Below are 25,608 nucleotides of genomic sequence, written 5' to 3' on the forward strand. Positions count from 1 at the left end.
TCTGCAACTCCTCCGTTGACCAACCCATGGCGATTTCGGCTCGAAATCGAGGCACCGGAAAACCCCCAATTCCCTCCAGGCTCCGCGGCACAACATATCCTTAAGAAGTTTCAGCAGCACGCACCTTCCACCCCGAGTGGACAGCTTAACCCCTGTTATCATGAGAAACCGCGTTCCCACCAATCATGGTAAGATGTGACGTTCTGGACCGGGCATGAGAGGATGCGGCGAAGGCATGTAGCGGCATACGTAGGGAATGGAAGCACCTTAGTCGGGGGATAAGAGTCTCGTCCCTTACCGCCTAACCGAAGATGAATGGGGGTGCTACGAGCCTCGCTTTCCATGCTGCTTTCCTAGTTCGTTCGCTTCCATGCCATTTCCATCCGCAATTATTAATAGTTTTAGTTTGATCTCGTTCCGCAAGAGGCGTGCAAACAGGTTTGCGCATGCTGAAGGTTCGGGCGCAACCCTTCTCTACCGCATTTATGGCCCAAAGCCAATACAAAGGATTTCGGTTCCATCTTGCTCGAATCTTACTGTACCCCCTCCCGATCAGTGGTGGCCGACGTTGTGATTTTCGTGGCGGTCATCACGGCTTTCGGATTCCTATTGTTCCCCTACGCCCAATTTGTGGCCAGTGAGAGTGTCAAAATTGGTGTTGTGGTTGTGAATTTGATCAAAGAAGAGGTTTCTGTGAATTTGGGGTGCGGGGAAGGGGAGTGTGGAGTGCGGGGAAGGGGGATGCGAGGTACCAGAGGTGTGGAGAAAGAGGGTGTAAATTTAGAAATTTTATTTTTTTTAAGGGTAATTTAGATATTTTATATATATTTTTTAAAAAAGGAGGTGTGCTTATATTAGGGTGAAGGTGTGTTTATCATCTGCCTTCTTCTTTTCAATAGCTCGGGCTAAGATTGGACTTTTGTTATATTTGGGTTTATTTAAAGGGCTGTAGACATGTGAGCATTAATGTTCGAATATAGTTTCTCCTATGCAAAAATAATTTAAAAAAAAACACTAGTTAGTAAAATAATAAAATAAAATTTTAGCAAAAATAAAAGAATATAAACCAAATCAAAATAATTTTAAATTGTGTAATGTCTTTATACTACTAATAATAATAATCATAAAATAAAAGTAAATTCTATTTTTTTTCATGATGTAACAATTCATCATGATCCTTATACTAAATGGTATAATTACTAGAGCAAAAAAATACAACTAACTAAAGATCATATATTTATAGATACTAGAATATATACTATATCGCATCCATATAAGGATGAAACAACTACTTCTATAATCCTATAAATGTAAATATACAACTAAGTTGTAACTAAGCAACTACAACTATTTATACAAATTTACCACCAATAGGTAGTCATCAAAACATTTAGCTTTAGTGCCACTGTATGGCATCCACTACAACACTTTAGCCCTTTCCTTACTCTGTTATCATACCACGTATGACCATTGCAGTTCAAACTACATGAAAACACACAAGGGTAAGCTAGGATAAGAAACAACACACACACACACACACATATATATATACACACACACAATATAGGAACATCACATCATCATCTCATCTCTGACAACACAACAACAAAGCATCATAGTATACAATACAAATCAACATAATCTAACTCTAATTCAACACAACAATACATTTCATCACAGTTCAACACAACATAGGAACAATTTAATCAACTCAACACATCATATGCTTAACACAACAACTATATGCGTCATCATGCATTTCGACTAAGAGATTTCCCACAACATAAGGTAAGTAGTTTAAGTGGTTTGATCTTATCGAACCGACAACACAAGGTGATCTTTTTGGGCTTGCTAGATCAACAACAAATTGGATATAAATCCACAACACATCAACTTAGTTTCTCGAATGTTGCCATTTAAACAATAAAGTGTATCACTATTATCAGGATAAAATAGTTGGGTACGAGCCTATCACGACATTAGCTAGCTTAACCAAGCCTCCTACAAGATTAGCCCACAACTATCCTCCAAATACTACAACTTTCTGATACTCGGTTAGGAACTAAGTTCTTGACTTCATACTTTATTTGGTTGGCATTTGTAATTAGTATAACTTGACCTAACCCTTATACTATGATTGCTTTATACACGTGTACCTCGACCTTACTCACACACAGTACTAACAAAGTTGTAGAGGATAAACAACACAACATCCACTTTAAGGGTCAACTTTCAAAGAAGAATTTTCAACAAATTGGGCTCTCGAAGCACCACAATACAATATCCACAAAATGAGATATGCAACTTTTGAAAATATCTCCTTTTATCCTAAGTGGTCATCACAACTTAACAACACAACAAATTTTTACTTATTAAACATAACAAAGAAATCATACAACTCCACATCTCACAACTTAATCATTACTACTTATATTCAATTTCTTACTCATCATACATTTCAATGACACATCAACATTATTCATATAGAATCCCAACATTGCTACACAACTTTATAACATATTACTCGACTCAACTTTCAACTAGCAACTCACAATACAATTACCAAACATACCACTTATCAACATTCAACATATAAAGTTCCTTATCATACAACAACATCTGTATAACTTATTCATCATCATTTAACCATAAAACAACTCAAATAACAAGCTTTAAACATATAACTCATCCATCAAGCAAGCAAGCAACCAACTTAATTATAAAAAAATTTATTTGACTAAGTCCTCATGCTCAGCATTGAAACTCATGCTCAGCCTCAGCCTTTTAGAGGCACATCTCAATTATCACGCTCAATGTGAAACTCACGCTCAACCTCAGCCTTCCAGAGGCACATCTTAGCTCCCACACTCAGCGTGAAACTCATGCTCATCCTCAGCCTTCCAGAGACACATCTCAGCTCTCACGTTCAGCCTCAACCTTCCCAGCAACACTTCTAAACTCTCTCAGTAAGCGTGAAAACTCACGCTCGGCATCCCAAACCCAAAAACTCATACATGCAAATGAACAATCCAATCTCCAAATCCTCTCAGCCTATGCAATAATCAAGGCATGCAACCCCAAAATCTTCCAACTCTAACAATATAACTAAGAAATCATAACAAAAAAAATGCATCAACCATAACTCAAAGAAATCATCCACATTTTAACCTCAATTTTCAACATGCAACCCCTTCAAATCCATCCCCATAGCTACAAATTTCAGAAATTCTATCAACATTAAGTTCTTAATTCATTCAACAACCCAACATTACAACTAAAACCCAAGACTCCAGCTTCCCTTACCTTAGAACGAAGTGAAACCAGAGAATAACTTCGAGCTACTCCGAGATAGAAGAAAAGAAGGAGAATAAAATGGGCTCCAAGCTCCAACAATTCAAGCTTCACACCTACTTCACAGGATTCTCAGTTTTCAATTGCTTTGAATTACCACAAGTTACAAAGTCTCAAGGAAGAAGAAAACATGGTCTTTGAACATGAATCTTCCCTTAAGAATTTAAGAAGAAGAATAAGAAGTTATGACATAAGAATTGTGATAGTTCAAACATTTTAAAAATTATAATTTTAGTGTTGATGTGTTTGTAATGCATATGCTAATTTTATGGTTTAAACATGTTTATGGCTCATGTAAAATAGACATGTTTTGATTTTGATCTCTGAAAAAATATATTTATTTTTTATCTTCTAAAATTTAGAACTATAGTTTTTAGTTCTCATTATTATGTAATTAATTTTTAATTATTTGTTTGTTCATTAAAAGATTAAGTGACCATCTTAGATGGTATGTACAACTGGTGTTGATACCAAGTTAGTGTGTGACATCTCTAAAATGTTTCACAAGTTCTTAAAATAATATTATTTATATACTTTAAAATCATCGTTAAGAATCTAAAATAGTAATTTTAGACTTTATAAGGATGAAAAATCAAACACAAATATTTTATAGGGACCAAAATCGAGACTTACTTATCTTACAATGACTAAAAATAATGTTTACAAATTTTAGCAAAATGAAAATATTTTTTTTATGAAAGCCAGACTCAAAATTCGTCTATTTTACATAGACTAAAAATATATTTAAACTCAATTTTATTGTTATTGTGTATGAGTTTCGATAGCTCAAACATCTTAAAATTTAAAATTAAGTAAATCATTTTATTCTTAAATTTAATATTAATATTTTAAATAATTATTGATAATTAAAAATAATATTATATCATAATAAAAATTATTTGTCATAAATCTAAAATATAACTTGTGTGATAAACAACTTTATAATCATGAATTTTTTTAATTATTGTATATTTTATATATTTAAAATTAATTATTATATATTTTATTTATATTAACTTAAATTTTATACTATGTGTTACACATGCTAAATTAACTAATAAAATGAAATAAAATTAGTTTACACAACATGGATGTAAATTAATAAGAATATTTAAAATCCTCAATCATTACTGTGAATAATCAATTTTATCCGGACTCAAAAAAAAATTGTTGCAACCAATAACGTTAATTAAGTAGCACTTCTATTTTTAACGTTATTGGAGGGATTTATTGTTTAGTCATTTACTAACTTGAATCCTTATGCAAAATCTATTTCTTTAGATAAAAATATAAAAATATAAACATAATGTTGCTTTAATGATATTAATTGCGTAGCATTTCTACCCCTTAATATCATGTAAATCATAAAAGTTAATAGAATAATTATTTGTTGTTCTAACCTTTAAGCCTATTTTATTATCAACAAATAAAAATCAATAACATTGATTGAATAGCAATTCTATCTTTCATGTTATTGGGAGGGTTTATTGATTAGCCATTTGCTAACCTAAATCCTCATTATTTTTTTTAATAAAAAAAAATACAAAAGAAACATCTCTTATATTAAAAAAAAAGATATATGTATGTATACACATTTTCGAGGAATAAAATAAATGTTTATAAATTTATATAATTTTGCGCAATTAATTAAAGGTACTGTTTTTACAGGCGTTGTAGGGTGCTAATACCTTCCCTACACGTAATCGACTCCCGAACCCAACTTTAATTTTAAAGATTATCTTTTAAAGGGTTTTCCAATGTTTTTCCCTTAAAATAAAATATTGGTGGCGGCTCCATTGAAAAATAAGTGTTAGCGTCATCCCGTCGTGATCCCGGTTACGACAAATGGCGACTCCACTGGGGACTTTTGAGAGTCAGGCCTTATTAAATTAATTGCACAAGATTATGACTTTATAAATATTAATTTTTCCCTTTTATTTTATTTTAATTTTGTTTTATTTATTTATTTTGTTTTTTTTCTACGCTTGTTTTGTTTAGATTTAAATTTAAATTAGAGTTTTATTTATTTTATTTGCATGTCTGTTTATTACCCCACACACCCACTAACACTTGTACCTCACACACTTTGGGCTCTATACCCGAGCTTGAGCGAACCTAAGAAGAGAAAGTGGCTTGATGACTGTTATTGAGGGGCTTGATGCTCACTTGACCGTTGTTGAGTCACTGCTCAGGTTGTTACTAGTAGCCTGGTTTAATCATATTGAGAGGGTATGTTCCCTACTTGTGATTGATTCATGCGCTAGGTCCTTATTTATATGATAAGGGCAACCTGGGGACCAATAAATCTTGAGGAGTTTTTAGATCCACCCACAAAACCATGCACTAATAGGTTGACTTAATGACCTTCCAAAGTAGGGTGTTAACCTTAAAAATTTCCTACCCTAGGTTTACCGTAATAGGTCAGATTGTACTACTCTCTATCCTTCTTTTTATATATATTCATACCAACAAAAAAATGTTAATACATTCATGCATCATACATTTATATCCAATATCATTTTTTAGGTTACTTTTCTTGCCTAAAATAATTTTTTTAATAAATAAAAGATAAATGATAAAAAGTCATGCATACATGCATATTAGGGGCATAGTAAGTCACATTTTAATTAAGTCTTCATCTCATTTTTTTTAAACCTTAAAATAATTGATAATATTCAATATGGAGGAGATTCAAAATCATACTAGCAATGTATCAGGGTTAAGCAAGAGTATCAGGATAAATGTGTTAAAAAAAAGATCTCTAAAGGGTAGGTAAGATCTGCCAAAATAATAGCACATTTGACTTATAACTTGTGGTAGACATCATTTATGGAGGAGAGAATTCTCCCTTGAGTGATTGTTAATCACATTTTGATCTTGAGATGATTGATCCTTGTTTGAAAATGTGGTTCGTACTGCTACATTGCTAGTAAGATGACCTTATCCATTGAGGAGTGAATGCTCCCTTGAAATAAGTGTCAACCATTGTATGACCTAAGGAGTTTTTGCCTCTAGCGTTGAGATGTGGGGAGTCGCTCTTCAATTTGAATACAAAATCATTTTTTTCAAAATTTGTTTCTTCTTCCTTTTCTTTTATACTCATAAAAATTCACTTTGTATTTAGAAAGTAATAAAGCAAAAAAACAAAGTGTTTCCTCGGCATCGTTACAGAACACATTCTCAGGCCAAGATCATGGATGAGATGGAGGAACGCAACGAAGAACTGAGAAATGATATCAATCAACTGAAGGAACAAATGGCCCAAATTCTAGAGATGTTGCAGTCTATAAAAGTGAAAAATGTTGAAGGGACCCCCCCAGTAGCTAGAGGAGAATCGTCAACCTCTCCTGCATATCCAACTGGCTTTACCCCAGCCCCAACGCAACCATTAACTCTACATCTTAACAATCCCAGCCAACATGTTGACCCTCTAGAGGTCCAATGGCCACCATATGGCCTTCCGCCGAACTACACACCTCCGACAATTATGGATCCTCCGGATCAGCACCAACCATTGGTAAACCAGCCGCCTACACAAACGCAACCTACCCAACCTGAGGTTTCACCCATGAATGCCACCTCTTATAAACATCAAATTCCCTACCAACCCCAAAATTCTAATTTCATCAACCAAGGGAATCCTCACCAAACTTATGGGGAATATCAACCAACCTCAGGAATTGAGCATGTTCAGTCTAGCGAGAAGTTACAAATGCTAGAAGAGAGACTAAAGGTAGTGGAAGGAGGTAGTTATGATGTCGGTGAAGCTATCGATCTTTGTTTGGTTCCAGATATAGAGTTTCCCCCAAAATTCAAATTGCCTGAATTTGACAAATATAAAGGAACAAGCTATCCAAAGAATCACATAACCATGTATTGTAGAAAGATGGCAGCATATGCTCGTAATGATAAGTTGGTTATTCATTGTTTTCAGGATTCATTAACTGAAGCAGCTTTGAATTGGTATATGCATCTTGAACGGGCCTATATCCGCTCCTGGAAGGATTTAGCTGATGCTTTCCTTAAACAATATAAGTATAATCTTTACATGGTTCCAGATAGGTTTGAACTACGTAACATGTCTAAAAAAGATGGTGAAACGTTTAAGGAATATGCTCAGAGATGGAGAGAAGTGGCAGCACAAGTGGAACCTCCTTTGTCTGATAGAGAAGCAGTAGCCCTGTTCATTGATACTTTACAAGCACTGTTCTATGATAAAATGATTGGGAATATTTTATCAAATTTCTCTGATATAGTCATCATCGGGGAAAGGATTGAGAATGGCATGAGGAGTGGGAAGATTGCGGTTAACTCTATTGAAATAGTTGGTTCAAGAAAATTTTCAAATGGTGCAGGAAAGAAAAAAGAAGGAGATACAAATGCAGTGACATTCAACTCCCCTAGGTCACCTAACAACCAACCTCCTTATTTCTATACCCCTCACATGGTCTACCCAAATATCACTGCCGTCTCACCACATCCTCAACAACCTATCCATCAAGCTCTGCAAGCTTCACCCACAATACCTACCGCACGACCACCTCAATCTACCCAGCCATGGAACCAAAATTCTAACCACGTGAGGTCACAAAATACCCAAGATCGGAAACCAATTGAGTTTGACCCTATCCCTATGTCCTATACTGAGTTGTTCCCTCTCCTACTACAAAATTCACTAGTAGTACGTTGCCCGATGAAGCCCATAGAACCACCATATCCTAGGGGATACGACGTTAATACCAAATGTGATTATCATGCGGGAGCTATTGGTCACTCCATTGAAAATTGCAGGGCACTAAAAACCAAGGTACAAAGTTTGACTAAGGCTGGGTGGTTAAACATTAAAGAGGACAATCCTAACATTGGGAATAACCCTCTACCAGGTCATGGAGGGCCGACAGTTAATTCTATTGAGGAGAGTAGATGGGGTCCCTCTCAGTGATATGTGAGAAAGCTTTTGGTGTGATGGGTTTGAGTTTCCAAACTCAATAGCTATTGTTGAGCAAGACTCTTGCGAGAATGAACATGCTAGTCTGGTTCACGCTTGTCCACTGAACGTGAAACTTAACAATTAGGAGATTGTCAAGCTGCCTGTTGGTTTTTAATTCAAATTTTAAGTAATTTTCTTGTAATGTCAATCTTATTGCTCTGCCCAAGGCTTTAAGATTTATTTCTTTAAATAAGGGCTCATGTTTTTCCTTTTAAATATTAAATAAAATGCATTCATTCTTCCTTCATCTCTTGCCTTTTCCTTTCTCCCTAATCTTTTTACCAATCTTTTTCTAACTTTAAAGAATGCGAAAAAGTGTGCTCGAAAGTGATAATGCTAGTGTTGCATCAAATAATTTTGATTGTGCAGTTAATCAGACTCGTGAGGAAGTGGAAAATGATTGTTCTAAATACTAGATGTATGCTGATAACATCAATGCTTTGCCAACTTTTCTTAATGTTTTCTCACCACCTTGGCCATTTTCAATGTGGGGAATGGATTTTATTGGCCCTATTGAGCTGAAAGTGTCAAATGGACATCGCTTCATTCTGGTTGCTATTGACTATTTCACCAAATGGGTTGAAGCCGCTTCATATGCCCATGTGACTCAAAATGTGGTTGCAAACTTATCAAAAAGAAATTAATTTGTCGTTATGGTGTGCCAAATAGAATCATTACTGACAATGGAACCAACTTGAACAACAAGATGATGACAGATTTATGTGTTGACTTCAAAATTCAGCATCATAACTATTCCCCATATCGCCCAAAGATGAACGGGGCAGTTGAAGTAGCAAACAAGAACATCAAGAGGATCATCCAGAAAATGGTGGTGACATACAAAGATTGGGATGAGATGCTTCCATTTGCTTTACATGAGCAGCAAACAAGAATATCAAGAGGATCATCAACTGGGGCAACCCCATTTTCCTTAGTTTATGGAATGGAAGCAGTCCTTCCAATCGAGGTTGAAATTCCATCTTTAAGAGTATTGACGGAAGCCAAATCAGAAGAAGCAGAATGGGTCCAAACCCGTTTGCATCAACTAAATCTCATTGAGGAGAAAGGTTGAATGCAATTTTTCATGGCCATTTATACAAAAGAAAAAACGCTCGCTAGATTGAAAACCCGAAAGGGCAATCTAGGCAAAAGTTAGAGCGGCCCGCTAGATTGAAAACTTGAAAGAGCAATCTAGGAAAAAATTAGGGTCAACAACAAAAAAAAAGGAATCTCGCTAGATTGAAAACCCGAAAGGGCGATCTAGGCAAAAGTTAGAGCGACCCGCTAGGTTGAAAACTCAAAAAAGCAATCTAGGCAAAAATTAGGGTAAAAAAAAAACAAAAAAAAAGCTGGAAAGGCGATCTGAGCAAATTGAAAGTGACATGCTAGGTTGAAAACTCGAAAAAGAAATCTAGCAGATAAGCGTCATGCCAAATTTCAAGGTATCAATTGGGGCCAGACACGGTAGAGCAAAACAAATTGGGGCAAATACGTTGAATTATCCTCTAAAGTTTATTGGCGAGCAATCAAGATTTTTGAACTGCAGTACTAGCATTGTTCATCTGGAAAGTGTCACTCACAACAGAGACCTCCTATTGTTACCATTGTACATATTTATCATTCTTGTCATACAATGACTTCTTTTGTAAACACATTCTTACTCTCTTAAATAAGATTATCCTATCTCTTTGTTGCCAATTCTTTTTGCATTTTATGATAATATACTGAAAGGAAATGCATGTTACATCTAAAAATAAAATTCAAGGCATTAAAATTTATTTTTATGAGTTTTAAAAGCCACAGTATGCTTGATAATTTCTGGAAAAAGCGCAACCAACAAAATAACTTTGTTTCAACTCATAAGTTCTTGCAACAGCTTAAGGGTAACCCAAGGGAATAACCAACTGTCATTCAAGTTGTGACACCCTCTACCCCATTATTAATATACAACAAATGTAACAATAAAATATTTCTTTTCTTCTTTTTGGGTAAATAAAATCTTTCATAGTTGACAAATATTTCAAATATAACAAGGTAGGAGATTCACATTCGTAACTCATAAATCATAACTCCAGTGTAAAAATTATAAAAGAAAAGAAGTTAAGATTTTCAATACAATTTAGTGTAAAACAAGAAATCATATATATACAAATAATAATAAAGGAAATATAAATTAACTCCAGTAAAGGTGGCAGTGCCTCCTGGTTAGGAATTAATTTATACTCCCAAATCATATAATAAAAATATAACAAAAATGTATATCTTGGTCTTTTATCAAGAACGTTCAAATTACAATTCTTAACATATATTTTCCTTGAATTATACATGTTATCTACGTTATCTCTTCGTTAGAAATTACAAAAGAAGAGAAACTAAAGTTATTAAAACAATAACATATTAAACTAAAATAATTATGCCCCGATGTCACATCCTATCAGAGCATGCCCAATTGAAGCCTTTAAGCCTCATCACCAACATCCTCGTGATGCTGATCACCTGCAACATAATTTAAACACATACAAAAGCAACAAGGGAGTGAGAAACATCTCACTCAGTTTCAGGTGCAGAAATAAAGGTTAGATAGCACCCACACACACAACAAATATAAGTCACTTATAAACAATACACATACATCATCAATATCACTTATATATTCATTTATCATGCAATGATGTCATGATCTTGACTTATAAATGCATGCATGTGGCGCCATAAGGAAGTTTCACATATCATCACTGGTGACCCTAAGGCACACCTGGTTACATCACTGGTGACCCTAAGGTACACCTGGTTACATCACTGGTGACCCGAAGGTACACCTGGTTAGCAAGTTACATCGCTGGTGACCCAAAGGTACACCTCGTTAGCAAGTTACATCACTGGTGACCCCAAGGTACACCTCGTTAGCAAGTTACATCACTGGTGACCCTAAGGTACACCTCGTTAGCAAGTTACATCACTGGTGTGCGGCCTCAGCGGCACACCTGGAATAATATATGCATATGATGCATGTCATACATTCATTATTTCATTAACTCAACATTTGACTTATTACTTAATTTCGTTTAGTACATCATGTCCTCATTTGTCATAGTCTCATAATCATATCATGTCTCAATAGTCCATTCATATGTCTCATGTCATTTGTCCATATTTCACAAGGTCACGTCATAAATACTCCTCATAAGGTCCGCATAGGTATTCACAGAGAGCATTCTTATTCATATTAAAACTCATTTATTATTAACATTAATTTCATACTCATTTATTACTTTTAACAAAGAACAAAGTAGAATAAATAGAAAATCGGACAGAACAACGACACCTTCAACAAAGAACAAAGTAGAATAAATAAAAAATCGGACAGAACAACGACACCTTCAACAAAGAACAAAGTAGAATAAATAGAAAATTGGACAGAACAACAACACCTTCAACAAAAACAACGTAGAGTAAATAGAAAATTGGACAGAACAACGACACCTTCAACAAAAACAAAGTAGAGCAAATAGAAAATTAAACAGAACAACGGCAAGGGATTGGGGGCCAATCCGACAAATAACTATCCAACAATTATCCCCACACCCCTGAGCGAGGTTTCTCACTCCCCCCTTACCTGGATAAGCGGATTTGAAACTTGGGCAGGGCCTCCTCCTCTGGATTCTCTCTTTCTTCCCTCTCTTTCTTTCTTTCTTTCTTTCTCTCTCTCTCTCTCTCTCTCTCTCTCTCCTCTTTCTCTCTCTAAGATTTCACCTTCTCACTCAGTATATAATTTTCACCCCCCATTGGCCCTATTTATAGGCAATATGACGCACCCGGAATAGCCTGTACTGATTTCGGAACGGCCCGTTCCGGATCCTTCAAACATGGGCAAATTTTTCAACTGGAACGGCCCGTTCCAAAATCGGAACACCCGTTCCCAAAAAGCAGAACGGCCCGTTCTGAAACCAGAACGGCCCGTTCTCAATCTCAGCAGAACGGCCCGTACTGCTTCCAGAACGGCCCGTTCTCCATACCAGAACGGCACGTTCCAGGCCCGTTCTGGGTCTTTAAAAACAAGCATATTCTTTCTTTTGGAACAACCCGTTCTGCATTTGGAATGGCCCGTTCCGACACCCAGAAATACCCTTGTTCCTTTATTAAAATTACGAAAATGCCATCAATAATTACCAAAATGCCATCTTTTTAAAAAAACTGGGTGTTACACAAGTCAAAGAACGTTCAAAGGCCTCACTCATCCATGATACTTGGCTGTGTGTCACGATGAGGAATTTCTGAAAAATAAAGCAAAAGCAAAAACAAAAAGGGAAATAAACAAAAGTTTAAGTCTTGAAAGTTGTGTCTCATAACATTTTGCATTATTGCATCACATTTCATTTGCATCTCTTGCTTCCTAGAACTTATGACGTAGAGTTTTTAGGCTAAGCACTTACTTCATATATGACTTTCTATTTAAGTCCAGTACTTACCTGGCACAAGTTACATTTTTCTTTTGTATAAGCCCAGTACTTACCTGGCACAAGTTACATTTTCTTTTGTTTAAGCCCAGTATCTGCCTGGCACCGGTTATATCTTTCTTTTTAAAGCCCAGTATCTACCTGGCACCAGTTATATTTTTCTTTTAAAGTCCAGTATCTGCCTGGCACCAGTTATATCTTTCTTTTTAAAGCCCAGTATCTGCCTGGCACCAGTTATATCTTTCTTTTTAAGCCCAGTACTTACATGGCACAAGTTACATTTTTCTTTTGTATAAGCCCAGTACTTACCTGGCACAAGTTACATTTTCTTTTGTTTAAGCCCAGTATCTGCCTGGCACCGGTTATATCTTTCTTTTTAAAGCCCAGTATCTGCCTGGCACCAGTTATATTTTTCTTTATAAGCCCGGTATCTACCTGGCACCAGTTATATTTTTCTTTTAAAGCCCAGTATCTGCCTGGCACCAGTTATATCTTTCTTTTTGAAGCCCAGTATCTGCCTGACACCAGTTATATCTTTCTTTTTAAGCCTAGTATCTGCCTGGCACCAGTTACATTTTTCTTTTTAAAGCCCAGTATCTGCCTGGCACCAATTACATTTTTCTTTTTAAAGCCCAGTATCTGCCTAGAACCAGTTATATTTTTCTTATTAATCCCAGTATCTACCTGGCATAAGTAACATTTTTCTTTTGTATAAGTCCAATACTTACCTGGCACAAGTTACAATTTCTTTTGTATAAGTCCAGTACTTACCTGGCACAAGTTACAATTTTCTTTGTATAAGCCCAGTATTTACCTGGCGCGACCCATCGACCAATCCAGCACAAGCATTTGGTCGATCCAATATCAACATCCAATCAATCCAGCACCAACATTCGATTGAATTGGCACCAACAATCGATCGATACAGCACAAGCATTCGACCACTCCAGCATTAGCATTCAGTCCATCAACATTCAATCAATCCAGCACCAGCATTTGATTGAATTCACACCAACATTCAGTCGATCCAGCACAAGCATTCAACCACTTCATCAAGCACAAGCATTCAACTATTTCAGCATAAGCATTCAGTCGATCCAGCACAAACATTTGACCATCCCATCAAGCACAAATACTCGGTTGATCAAGCACAAGCATTCAACCACTTCAACATTGGCATTCGGTTGATCAAGCACAAGCATTCAACCACTTCAACATTGGCATTCGGTTGATCAAGCACAAGCATTCAACCCTTCCATTACAAGCATTCAACCCCTCCAGCACAAGCATTCAACATTAACATTCGGTTGATCCAACACTAGCACTTGATGATCCCAACACAATATTCTAGCATCAGACTGTTGAAGTAAAAGCATTGAATCTTCCAAGAACTTATTCCATCAACATTAGGAGCTATGCCTTGAGTAGCTGGATAAAATTAATTCACATCTTTATTTATTTCTTATCACAAATGATCTAAATTACCTTATTTAGATTGTTTAGTAAGAAATAAATAAAGAGGGGCAACTGTGAATAATCAATTTTATCCGGACACAAAAAATTTTTTTTAAAAAAAATGTTATGTAACCCAGAACGGGCCGTTCCAAATTCGGAACGGCCCGTTCCACGTTAGAAAAAAATACAACAACCCTAATTTGGAACAGCCGTTCCAAGATGGGAACGGGCAGTTATTAGTTTAGAACGGGCCGTTTCAATATTGGAACGGGCCATTCTATGTGACTGAAAGGATCCAAAATCCCTTACGTGGAACGGGCCGTTCCAAATTTCAGAACGGCTCGTTGCACGTTTAGAACGGCCCGTTCTGAATTTAGAACGGGCCGTTCCAGAGTCACATTTTGCTTGTAACGGTATGATCCAGAACGGGCCGTTCCGATTTTGGAACGGGCCGTTCTGGGTCAGCTCTAACGCCTATAAATAGAAGTCTGGGGCACAGTTTTCAAGCCCGGAAAAAATTTCGTCCAATACTCTTCAAAGCTCAAAATAATTTTCTTTCTCTCTCCCCCTCTCTTCTGTATTGCTTGAGATCTGTGAGACACCTCTGTAGTATGAAAAGGTAGCCAAAAAGCACCTTCTTAATCATCATATTCGAAGATTCAATTCATTTGGTATCGTTCTTTTCTTAACTTCTTTTTTTCTTTTATTTATTTGTTTATTTTATTTATTTGTTTATTTATTTTTTGTTTATTTATTTATTTTTATTTATTGTTTGTACATAGTAAATATGATTTGTTGCCTTTAATATTATTATTTATAAAAATATTTAATATGCGACCAATAATAATGTTAATTGAATAACATTTTTATCTTTAACATTATTAGGTCCTGAGAGTTTAATGACTAGTCATTTGCTAGCTTAAACTCTCCTTAACAAATTTTTTTTTATTTTAAATAAAGATATGTTGCAACCAATAACGTTAATTAAGTAGCATTTCTATTTTTAACGTTATTGGAGGGATTTATTGTTTAGTCATTTACTAACTTGAATCCTTATGCAAAATCTATTTCTTTAGATAAAAATATAAAAATATAAACATAATGTTGCTTTAATGATATTAATTGCGTAGCATTTCTACCCCTTAATATCATGTAAATCATAAAAGTTAATAGAATAATTATTTGTTGTTCTAACTTTTAAGCCTATTTTATTATCAACAAATAAAAATCAATAACATTGATCGAATAGCAATTCTATCTTTCATGTTATTGGGAGGGTTTATTGATTAGCCATTTGCTAACCTAAATCCTCATGATTTTTTTTAATAAAAAAAATACAAAAGAAACATCTCTCATATTAAAAAAAAATATATATATATGTATGTATACACATTTTCGAGGAATAAAATAAATGTTTATAAATTTATATAATTTTGCGCAATTAATTAAAGGTACTGTTTTTACAGGCGTTGTAGGGTGCTAATACCTTCCCTACACGTAATCGACTCCCGAACCCAACTTTAATTTTAAAGATTATCTTTTAAAGGGTTTTCCAATGTTTTTCCCTTAAAATAAAATATTGGTGGCGGCTCCATTGAAAAATAAATGTTAGCGTCATCCCGTCGTGATCTCGGTTACGACAATTACAATAATTAATTATTGAATCTACATTTAGATACTAAATTTTGTTTTTAATAACATTTTTTTGGACAAAACTTATTCTTTAAATATTTAATACAATTGCATACTTATGATTAATGTTCTACATGTTTGGTTAAGTTGAAAAAACTTCGCCATTTTTTTTATCATTATTAATTTACTTACGATCCTTTTTTATATATTTTTTGTTCTAAATTTAGAAATTATTAATCTTATCATGTCATTTTTCTTTCTTGTTATAAAAATATTGTCACTTTACATTTATCATATAATTTTATCAAATCCATTCAATTTAATCAATTAACTTATAAGTTTATAACTTTTCAATTATCAATTTATAACTTATAAATTATTAATAAACCTATAAATTAACTTTACCAAATATATAATTAGCAAAGAACCAAAATTTAATGTCTAACTTGAATATAAAATAGTGACTAGAAGTATTACTCATTAGGGATGAGAATAAGACAAGTCAGGTCAGACTTTGAATATATAGACCGAGTCTGTTCTATGAAAGTAAAGCCTAAATCTAACCTACTATCTATCATAAGTTTTTTTTCTAGGTCTGGTTTGGCCTTGTTAAAGTCTGACTTTGCCTATTGACCTATTTAAAAATCTATTTATATTAATAATGTTAATTAAACCAATAATTTTTTTTTTAAAAAGTCAACAAATTTATTTTTTAAATATATTTTACTCAATATTATTAAAATTAAAAATTTAAAAGAAATATAGGAAAAAAGTGAATTATTTTCTTTTGAATGGACAATTCATACGTATGCATGTATGTTGATGTACACTCAAGCGTGTAAGCTTATAAACCTATAATGAAAAAAATAATTGTACAAAAAATATTTTAAATATTGATAATTTGTTTTTACTTTATAAATTTATTTGTTTATTTATATTTTTAACAATATATGTACATTAATTTTTAATTATATTATGTAAATAAATTTATCTTTAAAATATAGTTTATTTAATATTAATAAATTTTAAATTTTAAATAAAATATAAAAGAAAAAGTGAATAATTTTCTGTTAGAAGAACAATTAATGTTTAGTCATGTTTGTTGATGTACCCCTAAACTCACGCATAGATCATAAGTTTATAAACCTACAATGAAAAAAGAATTATTATATAAAAAAATGTTTTTAAATATTAATAATTTTTTTAATAAATTTATTTGTTTATTTATATTTATAACATATATATATATATATTATTTTTATTATATTATATAAATAAATAAACTAATCTATTAGACTTAATAGAAATTTTTAAGTATAAATCTATTTTTTTATACAACAATTTTTTTTAAAATTTAAATTTAATCTTTTATTAAATAGGTGAGATCAAATTAAAAGAGAAATTATATATCATATTTAAAGTCTGACACCGTTCAAGTTATAAATCTTTATTATAAAAAGTCTTTTTAAACTCAACGCGTAGTCATTTATTCCATTCATAGGAAAAATAAATGGCGTAATTGTTCCCACTTATATATATATATTTTTTTGAATTCCTTTCTTTATTTTCACCGCTTTCTTCTAAAACTCGTGATACTTAAAAAAATTGTCTTAAATATATATTTTTGACTTTCTTTTATAACTATCGGATCGGCTAACTTTTTACTCTCTCTCATTTTTTTTACATCAATTTTTTTAATGAAATTTTATTTTATTTATTTTTAAATTTTAAGATAATATTAATTGTTGTGTTATTATTTATATCTCTACATTTTACTTAAACTTTTAATTAATTTATACATAATATATAATATGTATTTATCATGAAATAAAAAAAATATAAAATCATTTTATGAAAAATAAGAAAAGTTATTAATTTTTTATTTATGTAAAACAACAACTTTAAACGATCATTATAAAAAAAAATGGACGTTGTAATATTTTTTTATATGATCATTTAAAAAAAAAATTAAAATTTCTATTTTTTAATTGATATTTTAAACTTTAAAATGCATATACGAATACTTTTTACATATGATATTTTAATTATATAAATTAAAATCACATTATGATATTTTTCACTAGATTTAATTTATATTAAAAATATAAAAAAAAAAACTTTTATAAATTAAAATATTATAATATAATTCTAACATTAGTATTTTATAATAATACGATTTTATCAGAAATTAAAAGAAAATAAGATATAATTTAAAAAAATAGTAGTATAGATCACAAGTAATCCCCAATTGAGGAAATGTTATTCAAATTGAGTAAGACCATTTTGGATTTGGGTTTAACACAATTATACATTTAAAATAAGATTTTGAACATGTATGATGAGTTGATTAATGTGTTTAATAGTAGATATGAATAAATTAAAGATAATAGCATACATAATAATAATAATATTCAAAATTAAAAGAAAATATAATTTAATTTGAACTTAAATTTAAAGATAACAAAATATTAATAAGATTTTTTAATAATAATAATAATTTAAAATTAAGAAGAAGAAAAAACAAATTTCCTGCTGTGTTAGCTAAGCACTACGTATCAAGAGAAGAAAGAAGAAGAGAGTGCAAGGAACTCTCCAAAAATAAGTACTCGTATAAAATATATCAAATAAATTATTTGAATGAAAACTAATTTTTCATAAAAAAATTTAATGTCATTTCTTATAAAATAGTTAAATTTCGTCACGTTTTCGGTTTATAAACTTTTTAAATTATTTAAAAAAAATCAGTTATTTAAAAAATCAATTGTTTGCAAGCGTAATTATTTGTTTCACAAAATTAAACTAAATATTTAAAATGTCTACTCTGAATTTCAAAGAAACACTTCTTTCATTTAAATATATAAACTTAAAAAAACATAGCTGCAAATGGTCCCTCAATTCAATTGAATTCTAAAAAAAATGCTTTTAGATCACTACTAAATGATAATTAAAACGCACAATCTTTTCCGATGGAAAGAAACACAAAGAAATCACTGTATCTTGATCCAAATTCCCTCGCTGGGAATATCTTGATGAACCGCAAATAGCAAATAAAACCCGGGTGGTGCAAGCACGGCGGAAGCCGGCGCCGTCACCTCAAATTCACAACTCGATTTTCCACCAACATTAAGCTTTCCAATGGACAACACCAGCAGCCTCTGATTCATGGAGAAAGAGTGCGTGTTAAACGGCGGCGCCAGCATCGTAACCGTCAACAACTCGGGCACGACCGTCCCATTCACCTTGATACTCATCTTAAACTTTTCACCATACGTCACATTGGCATGCGAAACAGGCTCTACAATCATCGGACGCACGTTAGCATACTGTGCGTCCAAATAGTAAGGCCAAAACGCCTCTAACCTCAACTCCGTAGGATATGTCACGTTAAAAAATCGATACTTCTCGTGAGGGTTGCTGCCACCAACGATAACCCTTCCATCGCGAACCAAAACCGCGGTTGAGTGATACATCCTAGGAATATCACTCGCGGTTTGCAAGATGAACCGTGAGCCAACCGGACTGTTTGGTTTGTAAATAACCGGTTCGAGAACCGGGTTTTTGCCCATCTCCCACCCGGCCACTCCCAATGAGGCTCCATTTATAATCAAAACGCGGCCGTTGGGGAGCATGAGCATGTCGTTCATGACCCTCCCTCTGGGCATGGTCTCGACCGTCCACGTGGCATTGGGATCGGTAATCTTAATCCTGGCGCAAGAATCCATGGCTGGGGAGAACACAGCTTTGCGCACAAGCTGAAAAGCCCCCCTGCGGGCCCCACCGCAGATCAAAACCTCAGCCTCGACAGTCGCTGCTTCTAAGTTTCTCAAAGGAAGCAAAACCGCGGAACCTGTACTAGGATAACACCTAGGATCTCCTCCTGGTATCTCTGGGTACGTTCTCAATACCCTACGGTTTTTGTAGTTAAACAGAATGGCGCGGTTGTTAGCGAAAATGAAAAGATTTCCATCCACGTTTAAAAAAACAAACGGGTAAAGGTTGTTCTCCACGCCCTTATCATTGGTTTGAAGCAAAAAAGGTAAATAGTAGGGTCTTTTATGCTTAGTGTGTGTCTTAGGATGAAACTCGTAGTTAAACTCTCTTCTTCCTCCGATTATAATTTGTCGTCCATCAGGCAAGTGCACATTGGTGGAGTACCATCGTTTAACGAGGAGGGCGTTATCGATCTCTTGCCAGTCGCAGTCGCAGTTTTCGCATGGAACGAAGTGCCTTACTTTACGTTCGCCGTCCCCGTAGCCGCCGGTTTGGATGAGTGTGCCGTCTGCGACGGCGGAGCCGGAGGAGCACCAGACGTCGGTTTGGATGAAGAGGGCACGGAAGGTGTTGGATGCGACGTCGTATTCGACTGCGTGAGCGGAGCAGTCTTTTTTGAGAGCCATCTCGGTGGGGTCGTAGCGACACTTGCCACTGGGAAGGGTTAGGTTGGATAGGCCGAAGTCGGTGCGGTCGTAGATGATGACTCGGTCGTTGTTCAGAAGCTGCATGTGCATGGCCACTACGCCTATGCTCTTTTGTAGGAGCTGCCACTGGCCGTTGGAAGCTCCCGAGAGGAGGAAGAAGATGGAAGGTAGAAGAGAAACAAGAAGAAGAAAAGTTGACTTATTCATACTTTTTTTTAATTCTCTTGGATTGGATGAATTAATGTGGTGAAGATGATGAATGGAATGGGTGTTGTAAGCTGTTGCATGCACTGGTTTAAATACTGCTGCACTGCACTCTTTCTCTATGTGCGTGCACCACTTGCAATCTTGCATTATGCTTTTCCCATATTCGAAGGATACTGTTCGCACCCTATTTAATTCCACGCATTGTTTAAGGTTGCTTTAATTAGTAATTCTTCCCCCCTTTTAATCGTCTAAAGTTATTGCTTAACTTATTTCACTCCTAACTAATTAATGTCGTCTTAACTTAATTTCTTACGCTATATATTTTACGCAAGATAAATAGATAAAATAAAATTATAATTTTATAAAATTACTTTCTTCACTATAACAAAATGCAACACATTTTATTAAGAGATAAAACTTTTAAAAGGATTTTAGTACTTTAAATCATTAATTCTTAATTTTTAAGTATAAAATATCTTAATTCAAAAAATATGATAGAACATAATAATCACTCTTAAATAATATTAAAAATATAGATAAAAAAATAGGAACAGTAGAAAAGTTAAATTACACATTTTAATTTTTTCCCCTATCATAATACTCAACGAGGGATGGACGGAATTGTCAATTTATTTTTATTCAGATCTCGCACTCTCGCTAACTAGTACTCTAAAGAAGCAACAACAGTTCGTATTTTTTTTTTTAAATTATAATAAAGTTACACATATGAATATTAAATACATTTCTATTTTTTTTCTTCATTTTTTACTCCTTGATTACTAGTTTTGGTGAGCATTTTTCTTTTATTAATCGTTTCATTTCTTATGAAAAGTATTGAATATGTTTAATATTTTTTTCTTAGTTATACTTTCTTATGTTATGAATATAAACAACAACAACAAAAAATTAATTGTATTAATTCCGTTGAAAATATAATCTAATTTTTATAAACCACCTTTTATGATTTATCAAGTAATAGAAAGATTAGTAAAAAAAAAATAACATTACTCTCATATGTTTAAAATGTTTTAGTAGACATTTTTAATATTTAAACAAATAATTAGTATAATTAGTAATTTTATATATATTATTAACGTTTATATGTAGCTTCTAACACTTTATAAATTAGTTCAACTAACCACTGAAAATAAATACAGTAATTTATAAGTTATTATTATTACTATTATGCTTATTTTTAATATTTTTTTATATATAAATCACATGCTTGTTTTTCTTCTATAGGTGGCAAAGTTTTCTTTCAAAACATTTAACGTTGCTAATTTATTTGAAATTACATTTACCTCAAATAATTAAATATGTTGAGTACATTTTAACATACTATATAATATTAAGTTTAAAATTTTGACAGTTGGAATATTAACTAATGATTTTACAGTTGTAATATTAATTAAAAAAATATAACATCTGTAATACTAATTGAAATTAAAATTTTAAAAACTATAAGAGAAATATATTTAAAAAACAAGATTCACAAGCATTTAAAAAAAAAAGAAGATTTTTTAAGAGTCAAAGAATTTAAGTCAAACTGTCAAAATCAAAGTAGATTGCTTTTTTATTCTTGAGGAAAGTATATTTTTCCACAATTAATCTTCATTCATAATGGTATAGAACAAAAGTATCGTTAATTTTTTTTACATAAAAAAATCATATTTTTATCATTAAGATAGTGTTCTAAATACAATAAAAACTTCATTATTAATATTCTCGAAATTAAATAAAATATAATTTATATCCAAAGAATGAATTATACCAAATTATTTTTACATCTACTATATTGAATAGTAATAGAAGTAGAAGATTTCATAAATTTTTTTAATTTGATTAAGAATTATGCTATACTCATAAATATTTTCATTGTTGTTATGAATTTGATCTACTATTAGTTTGCAATCTAATTCAATGATCACATTAAAATTGGTGACCACAAAATCAACCAAGAGTATGCAATATATAACACTTGTTTTATCCTTCTTTAATTACATATTGTCTTTGATAAAAGATGATTCTTGCTTGCAAAAAATCACTTCTTTCATTCTTTAAACAAGCTTTATTTTTTTAATGGAGGATAAATTCACACATATAATAAGGAAAGTTTCATAACATACGCACAATATCTGTTTTTTCTCATCAACATTCAATATTTTGTAAGCATTTAATCAATTTATAGGAGAAAATCTTGTTTTATTCAACATTGTATCCACTTGTTCATGTTTTGTATCCCACACCATTTCATTCCTTCTTTGCCAAATATTTCACATAATTTTTTTAATTAATTTTTTTAATGATAATTATTTTTTTAAGAACCTAATAACTAAGAATTAAATAACTATCATTAATTAAGAACCTAATAATTAATATTTTTTTAAAAATACAACAATCACTTAATATTATAAGAAACAGGGATAATAAGTAAACTTATACTCGTTGGCAATACCCATACCGTTGGTAATATACAAACTTGTCTCGATTTTGACGGAAAATACTCGATTTGACCGAGTACATATATGGATAATACCCGATTTATTGAATTAGATACGGAGATGTGGATAAGTATATACATACCCGTCGTGTATGCGTACCTGCTTTAAATTTCTAGAAACTTAATTTTTTTTAAGAATTTACTTAAAATTTACATGATTCTTATTTCTTTTTGAATTTATTTCAAATAAAACTTAATTAATGTAATTTTGTAATTGTTACTTTATGCTAAAAAATTATTTTACATATTTTTTTAAAAAATATTTAATTAATTTTTGAATGAATATAAAAATACCCGATACCTGACGGGAAGAAAAATGAGAATGAGAATTTCATACCCATCAAATATGGAGATGGAGATAAGTATAGGATATGAGAACAAGAATAAATACAGAGATACTAAAAGCCATTCCCTATTCAACAATCACTTAATTAATAATTTTTTTCATTCTATAAAAAAATTGAGACAGTTCATCTGTCCAGAATAAATCAAGAAAAGAACCTAATAAAGTTCGGATATTGATAAAGTGAATTTAATTTTATTTGACTGAAGAATTTAATTCTTATTTTTAGCAAATACTTTAGTGATTATAAAAAAAACAATTAATTAAAAATAAATAATGCATTTAAAAGAATGTTAATGCAGATTAACATTTTTCAAAGAATAAAACAATCTTACTTTGATGCATGCATGCATTTCGAGTCAAATATGCATCCATTGTACCTCCGATTGAATCCATTCAATAAAGAGAATACTCACTCGTTCATGAATGGTTTTGCAATTAGTAATTGTAACTTTTAATGCGGTGAATCAATAAAGCCTTTTGATTTTTCACTTTTCCATTCAGTCAACGCATTACAGATAGATTTTCACTAATTCAGCAAGCGACAATTTAATGTTCAATGGGAAAATAATTTCAGCCATTTTGTATATACTTCTCTTTTTAAACTAAAACACTTGGCTTGTATGATTTTTTTTCTTAATTTTTTATAATCATTTTAAAAATAAAAAAAACTTTTATAAAAATAACAAAACATGTTATTAAATAAAATGATAACTATATGAAAATATGAATATTACAGAAGTACAGGAGATTTGCCCTGTTTTATAATGCAATATCAGTTTTGTAGATGTTTAATTACACGGAGTCCTAAACTTTTTCATGAAATTTAAATATAGTACTACTACATACATATGCTGCAATCCCACCTCTATCGATATATACACTAGTTAATTAGTTTTGGTGATATATGTTTAATTAATTTTTTGAGTATAAAATTAAATTTAAAATATTGGGTGTAAAAAAAATTTCACTTAAAGAGATATCACTATATTATATCGTGAATGTTCTCTACTTAAATGAAATCAGCTTTCATTTCTAAAATAAATTTCATGAAGAATATGTGCAGTTTTTTAATTCATAGATTGAATTCAGTTTAGGCCAACTTAAGATATTTAAACACACACAAAAAACTGAATATATTTAAACACATGCGTTATTTCAAGAAAAACTACCCTATCCAGTGGTAGTCCCAGTTGGGGAGTGACAGGATTTGAAGATAAATATGTGAAAAATAAAATAAAATTATAATTGTTTAGTAGGGTAAAAATAGAGAAATTTTAATTTTTAATAATAAATTAAATAATTAATTTAGATATATTATTAATAAAAATACACATGCATAAGTTATTTATTTTTTAAATAATAAATAATATTTATATTATAATAATGAATTTTATTATAAAATATTAAAACATATAAATTATATGTATAATCGTTTATCATGATCAATTATAATAATATATAATCATCAACATAATCAATTCTATATATATACATAATCGATTATCCCAATCGATTATATATTATTATGAACATTACATATAGAGAGCTATATTTTATATACAATTGATCATTTGAATTAATTATATATTATAACAATTATAACATATTCAGTTATGTATAAATATAATTCACTTTGTCAAGTATTTTTGACAAAATGAGAGAAAGAAAGGAGCAATGAAGGAATGGTGTTTTTGTTGTTTTGCAAAATTTCACGTAAATCATTCTATTTTAGTGTGTATATATATATATATATTTTTTATGGAATTTACTTTACCTAACTTCAAATCCTCACACTTTCCCTCCTCAAAACATCTCAATTTGTTTTATTACCTACATTTTTTTTCTCTCTCTCTCGGTCTCTCTCTTTCATTTCAAGTCAAATCCTTGCTCCCAAACTCACCGTTAAAAGAATTTGGATCTTTTCCTGCAATATTCTCTCTCCAGTCTCTCTCCAGCAACACTAATAACCATTAGATATATCTAATGACTCAAATTTAATCTTATAAAAATCATTTAAGAAGTTACATTAATTATAAGATTAAATTTGTGTCATTAGATATATCCAATGATTATTAGTGTTGCTGGAGAAGAATATTGCAGGAGAGAATCCAAATTCCCGTTAAAACACATGTTATATATTGTGTTATTTTTATTTATTTATTGAAGTTACAACGATAATTATATATTTTTATTTTTATTTTGAAATATTAGTTAAGGAAAAAATTATTTTTCCATTGAAATATACTTATTAT

General features: G+C 31.9%; 2 protein-coding genes across 2 annotated transcripts; one reads left to right on the forward strand and one right to left on the reverse strand.

Moving 5' to 3' along the window:
• Positions 1-8,757: 8,757 nt before the first annotated feature.
• Positions 8,758-9,413, forward strand: LOC145957009 (uncharacterized). The gene is made up of 2 exons (XM_083073245.1): positions 8,758-8,943; positions 9,084-9,413. Exons 1-2 carry the CDS (start codon positions 8,758-8,760, stop codon positions 9,411-9,413), a joined length of 516 nt encoding a protein of 171 aa, XP_082929371.1.
• A 9,137-nt stretch (positions 9,414-18,550) lies between these two features.
• Positions 18,551-20,559, reverse strand: LOC109816661 (aldehyde oxidase GLOX). Its single transcript, XM_020381738.3, has one exon. The coding sequence runs from the start codon at positions 20,508-20,510 to the stop codon at positions 18,873-18,875; it is 1,638 nt and encodes a 545-aa protein (XP_020237327.1). The 5' UTR covers positions 20,511-20,559; the 3' UTR covers positions 18,551-18,872.
• Between the last annotated feature and the right edge of the window lie 5,049 nt (positions 20,560-25,608).

Source organism: Cajanus cajan, chromosome 4 (genome assembly GCF_000230855.2).
Source record: "Cajanus cajan strain Asha chromosome 4, NIPB_CcT2T_4, whole genome shotgun sequence".
In the NCBI taxonomy this organism is placed as follows: domain Eukaryota; kingdom Viridiplantae; phylum Streptophyta; class Magnoliopsida; order Fabales; family Fabaceae; genus Cajanus; species Cajanus cajan.

Bases quoted from the DNA above. Each gene is read 5' to 3' on its own strand.
- LOC145957009 (XM_083073245.1), top strand. From the start codon at position 8,758: ATGTATGCTGATAACATCAATGCTTTGCCAACTTTTCTTAATGTTTTC. The intron at 8,944-9,083 runs GTGACTCAAAAT...TTCAAAATTCAG, and splicing joins AAGCCGCTTCATATGCCCAT to CATCATAACTATTCCCCATA.
- LOC109816661 (XM_020381738.3), bottom strand. From the start codon at position 20,510: ATGAATAAGTCAACTTTTCTTCTTCTTGTTTCTCTTCTACCTTCCATC.